General features: G+C 42.1%; 2 protein-coding genes and 1 long non-coding RNA gene across 3 annotated transcripts; 2 read left to right on the forward strand and 1 right to left on the reverse strand.

Moving 5' to 3' along the window:
- Nucleotides 1-3181: 3181 nt before the first annotated feature.
- Nucleotides 3182-4473, forward strand: LOC147935389 (uncharacterized). The gene is made up of 2 exons (XR_015573048.1): nt 3182-3542; nt 4084-4473. It is a non-coding gene; the product is annotated as an uncharacterized LOC147935389 (long non-coding RNA).
- Nucleotides 4474-5483: 1010 nt separating this feature from the next.
- Nucleotides 5484-8939, forward strand: LOC147935390 (uncharacterized). The gene is made up of 3 exons (XM_087473018.1): nt 5484-6973; nt 7049-7216; nt 7301-8939. Exons 1-3 carry the CDS (start codon nt 6649-6651, stop codon nt 7351-7353), a joined length of 546 nt encoding a protein of 181 aa, XP_087329144.1. The 5' UTR covers nt 5484-6648; the 3' UTR covers nt 7354-8939.
- A 4669-nt stretch (nt 8940-13608) lies between these two features.
- On the reverse strand, nt 13609-14139 carry LOC147935391 (uncharacterized). Its single transcript, XM_087472963.1, has one exon. The coding sequence runs from the start codon at nt 14137-14139 to the stop codon at nt 13609-13611; it is 531 nt and encodes a 176-aa protein (XP_087329089.1).
- Nucleotides 14140-15783: the final 1644 nt, after the last annotated feature.

Raw genomic sequence — 15783 nt, forward strand, 5'->3', positions numbered from 1 at the left:
ATGAAAAGGTATGAAAAAGACAGCTAACATAGCAAGAAGGCGACAGAGTTTACAGCAGCAAGTCCGTTGCATGTATTTTTTAGGCTTACATACTCTTTTTTTTTTTTTACTCAATCTTACATAAAAAAAAAAAAAAGCTTACATACTCTTTTTATTTGTAATTTTTTGGTCTGCTATTATGATTATGTGAATCACTAGTATTTTAATATTAATGTAAACTAAATTAACTACTCTAACCGCTAGAAGACTCGAAATATCACCGATCACAATTATTATTGAGGTTTTTTTTTTGGGTTGGATCGACGTAAATATTTTTACCATCTCATCATTTCTTAGGTCTTACTGTGGTTATCATCGGGCTGTACTACAACTGTTTTTTTAATCATGCCGTTGAAAGTTTGGTCACCTCCATCCATATATTTTCAAATGACTGATAAACTTTATGGACGGCAAAATTATTGTTATTTTACATATTTTGACAACTTCGAAAAAGGAAAACAAATAGTATGAACTCTCGTTGAATTTTTACATGTTAGCCTAATTAATGTGGCATTACATTAGAAGGCTTTTATGAAATATTTTTATTGGACTCAAAACTTATATTTTAAGCAAAGACGAGTTTGTGTACTTTGCTTTGTTTAAAATTTTAAAATAAATCATATTATTATACTAGTTTAAAGAAATGAATTAAGAATCAAATATTAAATGGTGCAGCACGAGACGCTGCATAGCGTCAAAACGACAGTTGATCAGTTTGAAGTTGTGCATTGGGAATAATTAACAAAGAGGAAAATAAAAACTGTGCTGTCCACGCTCACTAATAGCCAAACTCAACCAACCGTTTTTAGTACTTCTATATAAACTCCTGCATTAATTTATTCAACTTTTCTAAAATTATTTAAACAGAAACTACTTTTCATTTATTACGTTTAATCCTGTCAAACGCATTGTTTTTTGTTGATGCGAATTTATTTTCTTATTTATTGCTACTTGGACTTGATGACAGTTATAAAAGTGAATTGATCGTGTTTATTTTTATTGGTCATTATTCATTAATTATGATCTGTTTATCGTAAACATGGAAGCGTATTACTATAGGCACAACTCATAACCATTGGATGCATGTTGTTCAAACAAAAAAAAAGAGAAAAAACCATTGGATGCATTAAACAAAAAGGAAAAAAGAGAGAAACGGAAATCATTTTAAAAAAAAAGTACAGAATGTTTCTCTGTTAAATTACAAGAATTTCAAGAAAGGCATGATGTTTAGTAGCATGCATTAGCAAATTCTATTTTGCAATTTTGTCTAGGATCATATAGTTTAAAATTGATAAGTCTCCTATTATTATTTGTATTTTCGAAGTGCCTAATTTTAGACTCCTCTAACTTATCTTGTATGATTCATTTTGAGTAATTATGTCTTCTTAAGTTCATACTATACTTTACTGTTTCAAACAAAAAAAGGTTCATACTATAATTTTGCTAAATGTAGTCATATTAATTAGTCATGTGAACTACACAATTACCAAATGAATGTATCTCATCAGATCCCGATTAAATAGAAAATAAAACATTGACTTTTGGTTTAGACATTTTGATACGACTTGAAAAAAAAATTATACTGACACTTAGTGTAATTGGTTTAAAATATAAGTATACTTTAAGTGTGTGCATTCCACTTTCACGAGAAAAAAAAAATAGAAGTAGAAAAGTCTATTAAGACTACCTCTTACCAACCATCATGATGCATATGTATTGTGTTTTTGTGGCCTTCTGTTAGTGGAATTGGAATCTTTTAAAAAATATAAACGATTAATCAAACGAACAACTCATTAGATTCACTTCTCCATGATGGGTTATTGTATCATTAGCTCTGACTTTATTAAAAGTGTTAATTATAAGATTAGAGAAAGAAAAACAAAACTTAATTGTATATTAAAATGTTTGGATTGTGCGTTTCCCTTGGGTGCGAGAGTACCTGTTTCGTCTGGTCTTATGCTGAATGGTCAAATAATCTGAAACCCTAATTGTAGAAAAAGTGATGTTTTAAAGATTACTCCTGTGACTCTGAAGGCTGTTTACAATTTTAGATTTCTATCACACAAAATAATAATAATAAATAAATAAAGAGAGATCTCAACTATACAAGTCATAGCATACATATGATTCATATATATTTGATAAGATTCTATTTTTTCTAGAAAACAGTATATGTTGTCAAGTGGACCAAGTGGTTACAATAAAGGTCAAAATTTATGTACATAGAGAGACTAGAAGATATATTGTAAACAAAAAATTGATTCGAGCTTTTGGAAAGGTTCAACATGCTTATAATCTATTCATTTAAATGTCATCTTGTATTTTTACTGATTTAATTGTTTGTCCCATTAAATGTTATATTATCGATAAAATATATATTTTTTTTTTATGGTGATGTCATTGTTTTGAATTAGATTGTCTACCACAAATGATTATAAGATTTAAGTTTTTTTACAAATATGCAGAAATAAGAGGTGATGTAGTTGTCAAACTGTGTGCTTAGGCCATCTGATTTTAAAATAATTATAATAATATATAATTAGATAATAATATTATAATGAAGTAAGAGAGAGAAAGAGAGAAAGAGAAAAAAATATATATATAAGTCAAGATCAATGTTTAAGACCAGATCTTACTCAACACCGTTCCTCCGCTTGTTACTGTTTGAGTTTTTTCTATTTTTTATACTCAAGATCAGTGTAAAAGATGCTGGGTTGCATATGGCCTTAGTGGCTGCTTATTAAAAAACCAAAAAAAAACAGTTCGCAGCTTTTTGCTTATTTGTTTCGAGTTTTGTTTGCTCGTCTAGTACGCTTTACCATAAAGTAAAAATATAGTACTTGGTGAATTTAGCTTCTGACAAAACAGAATAGAACCAAACCAGTTTAGTTACTTATCGCACGTTTCTTTCACCTTTTTAGAAAAATATAAAAATTTGCCAATTACTTTTGAAATAGAATAGTCGGTGTCAGGAAAGCATAATTAATAGAACAAAAAAATGTGTTTCTTTTCATTAGAAAGAAGGGGAATTGCCCTATAACCAACAAAAAACTATAATTCAATAAATAACTATTTAAATTATATATAAGTAATATATTTTATATAAATTATAATATATAATATTATCCATATCCTTATTATCACCACCTTCCTACTACCACCATCTCTATCTCTCTACCACCACCCTCTCCACCCCCTAAAACCACTATTCTCACCTCCTACAATCACTTCTGGTGGCCACCATTACCACTATCTCCGGCGACCACCACTGCCGGTGACCACCACCTCCGGCCACCATCTCCAACCGCCATTTCCGTCCATCCTCTCCAGTCGCCATCTCCGGCTACTTTCTCCGATCGCCGGCTTCCGGCCGTCACCTCCGACAACATTCTCCGGTCGTTGGCCTCCAGCCGCCACTTCCGGCGACCACCACCTCCGGCCACTCTCTCCAGCCGCCACCTCCAGCCTCCCTTTCCGACCACTACCCCTTAAACACTAAAACAGTAATTTTGTATAACCTTCATCCTATTTATCAAATTTATTCAAATATACTGCTATATTCTTAATTATATTACTGATTTTGGTTATACAGCTAATTCACCTTAAAAAGAACGACTAATTCTTATTATTATTTTAAAATTAAATTGTTGCCATGGAAAAACAATTTATTTAAATTATGCATCTACTAATATACAATTTTAAAATATACCTTTTTATTAGTGTTTTTTGATAGAATTTTAATTTTTACGGATTAAATAAATAACTATTTTTATCTTTTTATATCTGTTTCGTCAGAAATATCTGAACTACGGATGTGACTAATAAAAACTGTACTACTGTAGAATATATAATTTATACTTTACAGCTTTTTATAATTTATTTCTGCCAATTTTACAGCCTTACCTTTCCGTCAAATTATGCGCGTGTTCAACGAAACCTTTTTTTGTGTGTTGGTCGTCCAAACGCAACATTTATCGATTGTAATTTTTTACTTTAATTGCTCATTTTTTGTCATTGTTTACTTTGTGAAAATAAAAAATAAAGAGCGGAGTGGAGACGAGTATGTTGAAAATGACGTCATAAATAAAGTTGTCGTTTTAATTGGTGAGGTGGACAGATTCGTAGGAATGGTCACATTGATATGTTTTGCCCATATGATGGTGAGTTGGACAGATTCCGAGATTCGTTTTCGTAGTTAGGCCACACTCTCCTCTCTTCTCTTCAATAACTCTTTTGAGTTGCCTAACCTCTTCGGTCTCTTCGTCAACTGCTTGTCGGAGTTTTTTTTTTGTTAATCATGTGTTTATGTATTATTATACTGTTATTTTGTTTACTTGTGTTTGGTCACCCATAGATATGTTTTAAGTGGCCAAATTACCTATAAATTTCGTATTACAAACATTAAACATCTTTGGAACAAATCCCTTAACAAAATGCTAATAATATTGTAACGATTAATGGATCTCATGGAAAACAATCATATATTTATACGTTCTAATACAAATGACATAAACTAGTTACCTTTAATTTATTGTATATTTGTATATATTAGTTTTTTTTTTTTGGTTTTCAGCTTTCACCATTTGTTCTACCTACCTAACATAGAAATGACATGTGGTTGGTGGCAGAATTGATATAAAGCTTTATTTTGGTTAGAGATATACGTTGTATGATCTAGTTAACTTTGGGATAGACATACCATGTCCATTCATTCTAGTTAACAAAATTGTTTATAATTAGCTTATTAATTACTGGTGGTAAATCACTTGTTCATATTTTTAAACGTGATTTTAATATCTTTTTACAATTCAAATTATTCCATTAGTTTTTACACTTTCACGCTTTGAAAACCTGAGTTTGTTCAGTTGACAATTATTATTTTTTTTTTTTTGGGCAAACGACCATTATTAAAATAATAATTACATTATTCGACTATTTTCTGACATATACCAGTTGTAATTAAGAAATTTAAAATTAATAAATCTAAATTGTTTGTCGAAAACATGGTGATAGATAGTTCAAGAGGGAGGACATGACATCCAAGAGCCATAACTGATAAATTGACGAGAATAAGAACACCTTAAAAGAAGAATTGTATTAGATTCTTGTAATCATAATGTTATAATTTATGTTCTCTTATATACACAAAGTATTTTTTAAACTAAGATAATATAAATGTAAATAATATATTTAGATAAATGTAAATATTCCTAAACTATATCTTGAAGATTCTTCTCAAGCTTCATCATTTACATATCTTTGGGTTTGTCATCACGACCTTCGATCTCAGTGTTAGTTAGGTAGTTAAGATCTTATGTGATTTTGCACAGATGTCAATATAATATATCTCTAGAATATCCCTCTAGCATATATATGATTTTGGATTCAATCTAATTTGTATATTGTAACCTATATATACTTTGCTATCGTGAATAACATTCCCCACGGAGTTCCAATCATAATATGCTATTAGAGCTTGCTTACTCGATCCATCTCCGCTCTTGTTTTTGATTTCTCTTCTCTCCTCTTTCGAAGCTCTCTTCTCTCATTTTCTCTTCTCTCTGTTCTTCTATTTCCTTTCTCCGCATTTATAGTTTCTCCACCTTGTTTGCGCACCGTGCCTCACTATGGCCGACGCAACTCAAAAATCCAACAAACCGTTTGGTATCTTACAGATCAAGGCGTACATTCCCATTACCCTTGACATGACCAAACTCAATTATGACGTGTGGAGAGAACTGTTTGAGACTCACTGTCTCAGCTTTGGTGTTCTCGGCCATCTCGACGGCACATCCCCTGCAACTCCGGCGACTCAACAACAGTGGAAAGAACATGATGGCCTCGTTAAAATGTGGATATACGGCACAATCTCTGAATCAATCCTCGACACCGTTTTCAAAACAAAATCCACCGCCCATGATTTATGGCTTACCATTGAAGAACTTTTCCATAATAACAGAGGCACGAGCAATGGAATATGACACCGAAATCCGAATCCTCACCATCTATTGTTGATGTCCAAATCGGTCACAATTAGAATGTTTTAGTTCGGTAAAAAGGAGGCCGAAGTTCTCTTTTATTGATCGGTGTCGGGGCACGAAAGGACGGGTTACAACGTGAATTTGACGAGAGACCTCCTCGGACTCTAACGATGTCGATAGGCCGAGTCATGGTGGGCCGAGTTCGTCGCCGTGCCCCCATTCCGATACGTCTTCGGACTCTTCCTTTTTGGACGAACTTTAACGTCGGGCTTTCTCCCATGCGGCGGCTACGAGTTCGTCCCAACTCCCTTGCGCAATCCCCTCCTTGATTGATGAGGACCTGGACGACTCTGATATCCCCGAGAACCATATCGTTGTTCGTGGGTCGTTGCCAATTATCTCTCGTGTTTCCGGGGCGAGGAGGCACATCCTCTCACATGCTCCTCAAACGAGTATTAAGCTTGATTCGGCTGAGAGAGCGGTTAGGATCGGCGGATTATCCCCTCTTCCTCCTATTATTATTCCGGACGCGAGTCAACATACTTAGGATGTTTCGGACGGTTACATCTGTCTCTCGGAGAAGCTCTTCACCGAGTGTGCGATTACATTTCCCCTTCCCGCTTTCTTAATGTTGTACTTTGCTAAACGCGAGATGGCAATATCTCAATTTGCGATGGCGACCTTTCGGAATGCAGTTGGCATTTCTATCCTAGTCGAGTCAGCGGGGATCAATCTTTCGGTCGAACTCCTCGAGGAACTTACTCTATTTATTCCCATAAATCGAAACAAGACTCCGGGCACCTATTATGTTGGTTCGAGGAGGCCAATACTTGTTGAGGGGACAAAGAGGAAGACTTATAACTGGGCCGGATCGTATTTCTTTATGAAAGTAGTTCCAGGGGTCGTTGAAGATCCTTCAATTCCCTTATACTCTGGGTGGGATATTTCTCCCGGTAGACGACTTGCTCTGTATCCTCTTGCATTGGTTTTCTGTTATCGTAATTAACCCTATTTTTTTTGTCTTGCAGTTTCTGTGCCGAGGTGTTCGCTCCGCTATCCTGCTGCTTTTCGTGCCGAAGTTGACAAGATCAAGTCGTCTGGTTTTTACGTTTGGCCAGGGACGACTCCTGCAACGGGGAAGAAGACCTCAGTGAAGAATACTTCATCGTCGAGAGCAAAAACTTCCAAACCATCAAGTGAGTGTCTGAGCGAGTTACAGGTGGCCGAGCTCATCTTTTTCTTTTTTTTTGTTTTTTTTAAAGAGTCTCGTCGATTGGCAGGGATGGAACGTCTAAAATTGGAGGTTCCTGATGTGTCCGCTCGCTTTTGTTGACCTACTGGGGCGCCGACCACTCCGCTTTTTGACCTTCCTTGTCCACGTGATCACTCGAAGGAGCCGATGCCTGAGCCGCTAGCGGGTAAGAAGGCTGCTTCGTCATAAGACACCCGTCTCGCCAAAGCACGTGCTGGGAAGAAGGCCGTTGTTCTTCCTCCGCCTCCTAAGCGTCAAGTCGGCTCCGCCAGAACTCTGTCTCTAGGGAAAAAGAACGATTTGTCTGGGCGTTCAGATGCCGTTGGACGAGTTGGGGCAATTACTCCGCAGAAGAGGAAGGATGGTGTGGGCTCGTTTGCTCCTGACTCGTCCAAAAGGCAAAAGGTGTCGGACTACGAGTGGGATTCACGTTATTCCACCGCAGCTCACGCTTTCCTGAACGACACTCTCTCTTGTGCTGAGTTATTCCGCAAGATTCGCTTCAGCACATGGCTCCTCATACCGGTCGATCGGTTGAGGGAGAAGGATTCGGTCACAGACGTCGCGAAGACGTCGTTCGACCTGTTCTTTGGACGTGTCTGATGTTTTCATCCTGTAGAATATTTTGACTGAGTTTTTTTTTTTTTGGTCTGCAGCTTATTGCGATAATCAATTGGGGTGTGTCCCGTTACGAGCGCAACATCCGCGAACTAGAGGCTGCTGCTGCCGAGCGTCCTGACCCTTCTGCTGACAAAGTCAATTGGCTCACAGATCAATTGTCGGCGGCTTTGAGTTTGAACCGAAAGCTGAAGGAATAGGCCTTGAAACTCGAACATGGTTATGGCGGGTTATTGGCTGAGAGGGACGAGCTACGTGCCCAGCTGAGAGCTGGAGTCCGAAACGAAAACATTGCAGGATCATTACGTGAAAATCTCTGTCTATCGCCATCTCACCGGTCGTGTTCAGAGGCTCTTATCGAAGCATAAGAGTTATGCTGATGCGTTCGAGTCGTCTCGTCCGAAGTTCTTAGAGTATAATCAGGCCATCGGAAATAAAGTATGCGGACTGCCAAATCTCTCTCCTAGCTGATGGGGTTATCGAGAGGGTCTAGAATGTGGCTGGTCAGCTTAAGGATGAGGTTGAACAGGTCTTCATTCCTGATATCATCGACGACGATTTTGACATGTCCACATGCTTCGCTACTTCCCTCCCAGAGGCGGAATGGGTCAAGTCGTCGGGTTTTAATGAAACTCGGCATGAGTGTGAGGGTGGGGCGTCCAGCGATGAGGAGGAGGTGCAGAATGACGAGCCTGTCGCCCAGGAGGAAGGACAAAACGTACAAGTCGTCAGCCAGGCAGAAGGGGAAGATGGTCAGGTCGTTGCTCAGGCGGAAGGGGAAGGTGGTCAGGTCGTCGTTCGGGGGAAGAGCAAAACGAGCCAGTCTCCGAGATCGTTGGTTTGGTTTGATTAAGTTGTAGCCGTATTGGGGTCGGCTCCCAAAATTATCTTGTTGCCGTGTTCGGGGTCGGCTCCCTTTTGTTATTTGTTTTGGATTGCCGTATTTGGGGGTTGGCTCCCTTTGTTGTTTGCTTTGCTACAAGTCGCCATCTTCAGGGGGCGGCTCCTTGTGAACTTTATCGGTTTATTGCATTAGTCTCTTTATCGGATAATCTCTATGATTCGTGTTGATCATTTAATGGGTGCAATTTCCGACGTCCCTCTAAATGGTCGCTTGTCTTCGGAAATTGTGTCTTTCATTTTATAAATAAGCCTCCAAACTCTGCACATCTCATTCTATGTTTTTTTTTGAATAATTCATTATTTTAGAACGACGAAGTTGCTTTGATGCCTGTAACAAGGAGGTCGACATGGCTACGAAGGGCGCGAGAGCGACTTGCTGTGAGATCTGACGAAGTAATTCGTTCGGAACTCGAATACTACCACGCTCGTATCCAGAGGCTGAGGGCTTACATCATTGCCACTCGTCGTTCGTGCGAGCCCTATTTCCAATTCTGCCGCATAGATAGAACCGTGGAGTGTCTCAAAATGTTGATCGATGGAGGGCTCTTTTTCCCGAAGTAGAGGTGGGATCGATTGCTAGAGGAGCACTTTTATCGCGAGGCGTCATTTGCTGAAGTGGGGATTCTCAACCTTGAACAAGGCGACCTTGAGGTTATTGGTCGAATACCGTGCAGAGATTGGTGTCTGCCGAGTTCGTATCGACGTGTTGCATCGTTACATCAATCAGCTGGAAAGCACGAGTCACTACTTCTGCGAGAGCTGTCGTGCTGAAGGGATTTGTGCGTATCTCGAGGAGATAGTTGCTGGGGGTGCTCATGTTCCGATGAACGTGCTAAAAGATGTGAAGAAGTTGTGCTGTTACTGGCAGGCAATGCTCGGCGAGTGGGAGTTTAACGAGCCTTCCAATGCCGATCTGGGAATTGAATGATGAGCTCGTCGAGTTTTACCTTTTGTTTCCTCCCTTCCCCCTTATTTTTCTTTTTGGTATGTGCCGTAATGGGGTCAGCTCCCGAATCGAACTATTGTCGAGCTAAGGATCAATATATTTTGTTGATTTAACCAAGCTTCTCCCCCCCCCCCCCTTATTATTATTTTTGTTTTTGTCGTTGTTTAAACTGCTCAGGTACAACGCGTGATGGTTGGTTTATCCTTATACTCGATTAATTTTTCTGTAAACTCAGGTGTGACTCGTGATGATCGGCTTACCCCTATTATACGAGTTGCGACTCGGTTTTTTTGTTTTAAAATCAGGTGCAACTCGTGATGATCGGCTTACACCTATTATGCGAGGTGTGAGTCGGCTTTTTTTGTAAGATCAGGTGCGACTCGTGTTGATCGGTTTACCCCTATTATGCGAGTTGCGACTCAGCTTTCAGATAATATGTCGGAACATTGAGTCGTTATCGGGTCAGGATAACGATTTATATAGTTTGTGAAGTCATTTGCGAATCATAACAATTCAAACTTGATAAGATAAAAGATAGGAAAAATATATTACTGGCAGCTGTGTCCCGTCTAACGAGACTGCCTACGTACCTTCCGATCATGAGGGAGCAAGCCGCTCGTAGTTCACATTACATGATTGTTCAAAATTGGAAAGAACGAGCTAGACATAGCCGAGCTCGTTGTTGTTTTTTTTAGTAGTAACGCTTTAGATGCATGGAGTTCCAAGATCTGGGTACTGGCTCGCCATTCATTGTTAAAAGCTCGTACACACCAGGGTAGACGACCTTGGACACCTGATATGGACCTTCCTAGTTGGCCTCCAATTTTCCAGCGTTTGGCTCGGCGGTGTTTTCGAAGACCTTCCGGAGAACGAGGTCCCCTTCGTCAAAGTGTTGATTGTGGACTTTCTTGTTGTCGTATTTGGCCGCGGCGAGCTCGTAATTCTGGATTCGTAGAACTGCCCTATCTCGTTCCTCTTCCAACTCGTTAAGTCTGTTTAGAAGCATTTGACTGTTAAGTGTGGTATCGTGGACGAGGATTGCTCGTCGAAAGCTCTTACTGCCGTCCTCGGCAGGGCCATTGCTTCCATCCCATAGGCCAAGGAGAACGGAGTTTGGTTGGTGGCCTGTCGTGGGGTCGTCCGGTAGGACCAGAGCACTCCATCGAACTCGTTGGCCCATGCACCCTTCTTGGCATCCATTCTTTTTTTCAGGGAGTCGAGTATTGTTTTATTCGTCGCCTCAGCTTGCCCGTTCCCCTGGGGGTATCGCGGCGTTGATTTCTTTAGCTTGATTCTCCACGTAGCGCAGAAGTCTTCGAACTGGAGGGAGATGAACTACGAGCCGCTATCAGTAACTATTTCGTATGGCAATCCGTGTCGGCAGATAATGAATTTCCAGACGAACATTTGCACATCCTTGGCTTTGATCATAGCGTAGGACTCGGCTTCGACCCATTTTGTGAAATAATCGGTGAGGACAAGGATGTAGCGCTTCTGTTTTGACCTGGGTAGCGGCCCAATAATATCCATTGCCCAATGCATGAATGGGTACGGGACTATTCCGGCTCATAGCAGTTCGGTTGGCTGGTAGATGGTCGTAGCATGACGCTGGCATTTCTCATATTTGGCGACGAATTTCTCACAGTCGGATATCATTGTTGGCTAGTAGTGGCCGTGCTTCTTGATTTACAGTGCCAATGTTCGGCCTCCTGAATGGTTGCCTCTGGCTCCTTCGTGGGTTTCCATCATGACTCGCTCGGTGTCGTCGCCGTGTAAACATAGCAAGAGGGCGCTAGATGCGGTATATCAGAGCACGTCGGCATCTGCGAGATATGCGCGAATCTCGACTCGCCAGTCTGTCTTGTCGTCGTCCGAAGGTGGCTCGAACTGTCGTCGCGAAGTCACCGTTCTCCAGGTGGTTCTGATTCCGTTGGGCTGGTGAAGGGCAAGGCAGGTCACTGCTCGAGTTTCTTCTATGCTCGGAGTGTCGATACTTTCCACTGAAATAATCCGTCGTAGGTCGGGTTCTGATGTCGAAGCGAGGGTTACTAAGCCGTCGGCTGGAGCGTTGTCCCCTATGGGGATCTTGATGAATTCGAACTTGTCGAAGCGTTTGGATAAGATCCTGACGACGTCGAGGTATGCGGCCATTGGCTTGCTCTTTGTGTCGTATTCGCCGCTAAACTGATTGGCGACAAGTTGAGAATCGTAGAAAGCTCGGATTCGCTTGAATTGCATTCCACCGGGGAGCCTGAGTCCGGCGATAAGTGCCTCGTACTCGGTGACATTGTTGGTCGCCTGGAACCGAAGACGGAAGGACTGCTCCAAGATTTCTCTGGTTGGAGAAGTTAGTGGGATTCCTATGCTGGAGGATGCATCGTCAACATGTAGGGTCCATTGGTCGTTTAATGGATCGGTTGGTGTTGGCTCGGCTTCGCCCAATGGTAGTTCAATTAAAAAATCGGCCAATACTTGGGACTTGGCAGCTGGGCGGATGCGGTATTTGATGTCGTACTCGCTAAGCTCGATTGCCCACTTCGTCAACCGGCCAGATTGATTCGGACTGTGCAATATGGATCGCAAGGGCAGGTTGGATAGGACGGCGATGGTGTGTGACTAAAAATACGGTCGGAGCTTCCTTGCCCATGTGACGACTACCAGGGCGACCTTCTCGACTGCTGGGTAACGAGTTACTGCGTCATCAAGGGACTTGCTCACATAAAAAATAGGTCGCTGCTCTCTTCGGTCGTCCTTGACGAGCACTCCACTGATCGCCGACTCGGAGACCGCGATGTAAAGGAGCAAGACCTCTCCGAATTCTGGCATGGCGAGGATCGGGGGCGTTGATAAGTAACTCTTCAATTTATTGAATGCGTCATGGCAAGCTTCGTTCCATTCGAACTTCCCTTTGGTCTTGAGGAGTTGGTAAAATGGCAAACACTTATCTGTTGACCTTGATATAAAGCGATTCAGGGCGGCAATTCGTCCAATCAGCCGCTGCACCTCTCTGGCATTGCTTGGTGATGGCAGGTCGACGATTGCCTTGATTTGTTTTGGATTCACTTCAATGCCTCGCCGAGTTACCAGATAGCCGAGAAACTCCCCCGATTTGACAGCAAAGGTGCATTTGACTGGGTTTTAATTTCATCCTGTACTTGTTTAGAGTATCAAAGCACTGTCGGAGATGGGTGATATGGTCGTCCGCACGTTGTGATTTGACGAGCATGTCGTCTATGTATACCTTCATGGTCCTGCCGAGGTGCTCCCGCATTCTTTAAGCCAAAGGGCATGGCCTTGTAATAATAGATTCCACTATCTGTAATGAATGACTTCTTCTCCTGGTCGTCCTTGTGCATTAGGATTTGGTTATACCCTGAGAAAGCGTCCATAAAGGTCAGGAGTTCGTTCCCTGCAATTGCTTCGAAGAGCTGATCGATCCGTGGTAATGGGAAGCTGTCTTTTGGACTCGCCATTTCCCGTTCTTCTTTTTGACGACTACCGGGTTAGCTAACCACTCGGGATACTTGACTTCTATAATGGATCAGGCGCCGAGGAGTTTTCAGGGCCTAGGTTGCGTCATTTCTGTTTGACTGGCTTATGCGTTGGATCGGCGTTGAGCTCGTGGGTACGGTCGGATCGATTCCTTTTATGTCATTCAACGTCCATGCGAATGCCAAGATGTTTGTTTTGAGAAAAAGGATCAGCTTGTTGCGCATGGCCGGAGTTATCTCCGTTCCGATGTTCACACATCGCTTCTTATCGGTTTCGTCAAGGCTTACCTCTTCTGTTGCGGTGATGCCCTGCTGGATCGGAGTTAGTTTTCCTTCGGTCGGTGACGAGCTGTTTTCGTCGTCCCGCTGCTTTGGTTGCTATAACTTCTTTGATGTGCGAATCTTGTGTTCAATCAGGAAGCAGGTCCTCACAGTCTGTTGGTTGCCGCGCAACGTAAACAGATCTTTTTGGGATGGAAACTTGATGCACTGATGGTACGTCGATGGGAATGCCTTTATCTTATGAAGCCACAGGGTGCCAAGGATGACGATATAAATAGTTGGCTTGTTGATGATGGCGAATCGGGAATACCTCGCCATTCCCCCGACGAATATTGGCAGATCAATGGTGCCGACTGACATGATATGATCTCCGTCGAAATCGGTTAAGGAGTGACACTTTGGCTTGATATCACTCTCGCTGACCTCCATCTGTGCCAGGACGTTCCTGAAGATCACATTTACCGAGCTTCCGGTGTCGACCAGGATTCTCGTAATTTCGCTTTTGCCGATCAAGAGTTCGACGACCAAGGGATCGTTATGTGGAAGATCCAAACCTTCCAGATCGCTATCGTCGAAGACTATCAACGTGTTTTCGAAACTGATCCTCGATGGCCAAGATTTCTTCATCTAGGCTTTCTTGGTGTAGTCTCTTATTGATCTGACCGAATCGTTGCACCCTGCTAGCCCACCCATGATCATGTTTATTCGTCTCATTACTTGGGGACGGTTGTCGGGCTGATGATCTGTGCGCGGTCTTTTTTCATGATTGACGTCATTTGGAACTTCTATCTCATCCTCATTTTGGTCAGCAAGTGTCTTGGAGTCTTTTACAAACTTCCGGGCGATATTTTCAGCTCGTTTGGTATTGTTTTTTCTGGGTCGGTGTGTCTTGCTGCTGTCGGACTCGACGACTATTGCCCCCTTTTTGTATCGCTCCATCAGGATCGTTTGGAGGTAATGACACTCTTCGGTTGCGTGGGTTGTACTTTGATAGAAATCACAGTATTGAGTTGCACTATTTTCACCCATTTCCTTCCTGATGTACTTATTCTTGCCGATCGCGAATGTTCGATGAGTTCGATCTTGGTTCCAGGAGAAGTGTTGTCGTGGCTCGACGTGTTCAACTTTTGGAGCTACGACTATTGGTTGTTTGGTCGTGACGCTTGTTTCTGCGGCATGCTTCCTAGCGTTGACCACATTTTCTTCTTCGACTCTATATGCTTCGCAGCTCGCAACAACGCGTTGGCTATGGTTTCTACATGAGTCAAGGACAGTTCTTCTTTAAATCGAGATTCGTACTATAGCGCATTTTTGAGTGCGACGATAGCTGCAGCGTCTGGAATCGAGACGTTAACGACGACTTCTTTAAAATGTCCAATAAAGGATCGAAGCGATTCGTTACGTTCCTGAGTTAGTGCGTACAAATTAGCATGGGAGTTCTTGTTTTCCATCAGAACGGAGAATTGCGTCAAAAACTCGATTATCAGATCCTTGATACTGTCAATCGATTCGGATGGGAGTCATGAAAACCAACTCAAAGCGGCACCCATCAAGTTGTCGGCAAAGACTTGACATGCCCCAGCATCATATTCTACTGTGCTGAACTGCAAGGGACCGAGAGCTACCCCAAAGGTAAGTAAAAAGTCCCGTGGGTCGGCTGTTCCGTCGTAGTAGCCCAGCCTCGGCTTGACTGCTCGTTTCACTGGTGTGGTTGTGAGCCTTCTAGAGAATGGGGTTCGTTACGTCGCTTCGAGCATGAGATCTACCTCAGGTGCTTTACTCGTTGCTTTATGGAATATCGTTTCCATTTCTTGCATTTTCTCTCTAATTTGCTTCAGCTCGGCATCTTTCACGTCGTCGCTTTGCTCTTCAACGCGTGAGATGCGGTTACACTCGAACCTCCCAGTTTGCGCATGCGATCTTGGCATCGGTCCTGCTGAGAGGAAAGTTCCCGGGCCTTGTCGGACGGTTTGGAGATGGTTGATTTCTTCCTGAGAGCCGATCTGTGCTGCGGTAAGTGCGTCCAACCAAGTATTGGTTCGTTGTTCTTGCTGGTCAAGGCGTGTTAAGATCCCGCGGAATAGCTCGTCTATAGTGGAGATGGGCTGGCTGTTGAGCAAGGTGAGTTGCGCAGGGTTTTGCGTCAGCTCTGTGGTCGTCGGGCTTGCTAGGTTTGTCGCGATGACGAACTTTTCTGGGCTTTCTGCTGTTACAGCCTTCCTTGGAGCGTCCGGGGTTGGAAGGACTGCTTGTTCCACTTGATCCGTTGTC

This window comes from Camelina sativa, chromosome 11 (genome assembly GCF_030686135.1).
Source record: "Camelina sativa cultivar CO46 ecotype springtype chromosome 11, ASM3068613v1".
Classification (NCBI taxonomy): domain Eukaryota; kingdom Viridiplantae; phylum Streptophyta; class Magnoliopsida; order Brassicales; family Brassicaceae; genus Camelina; species Camelina sativa.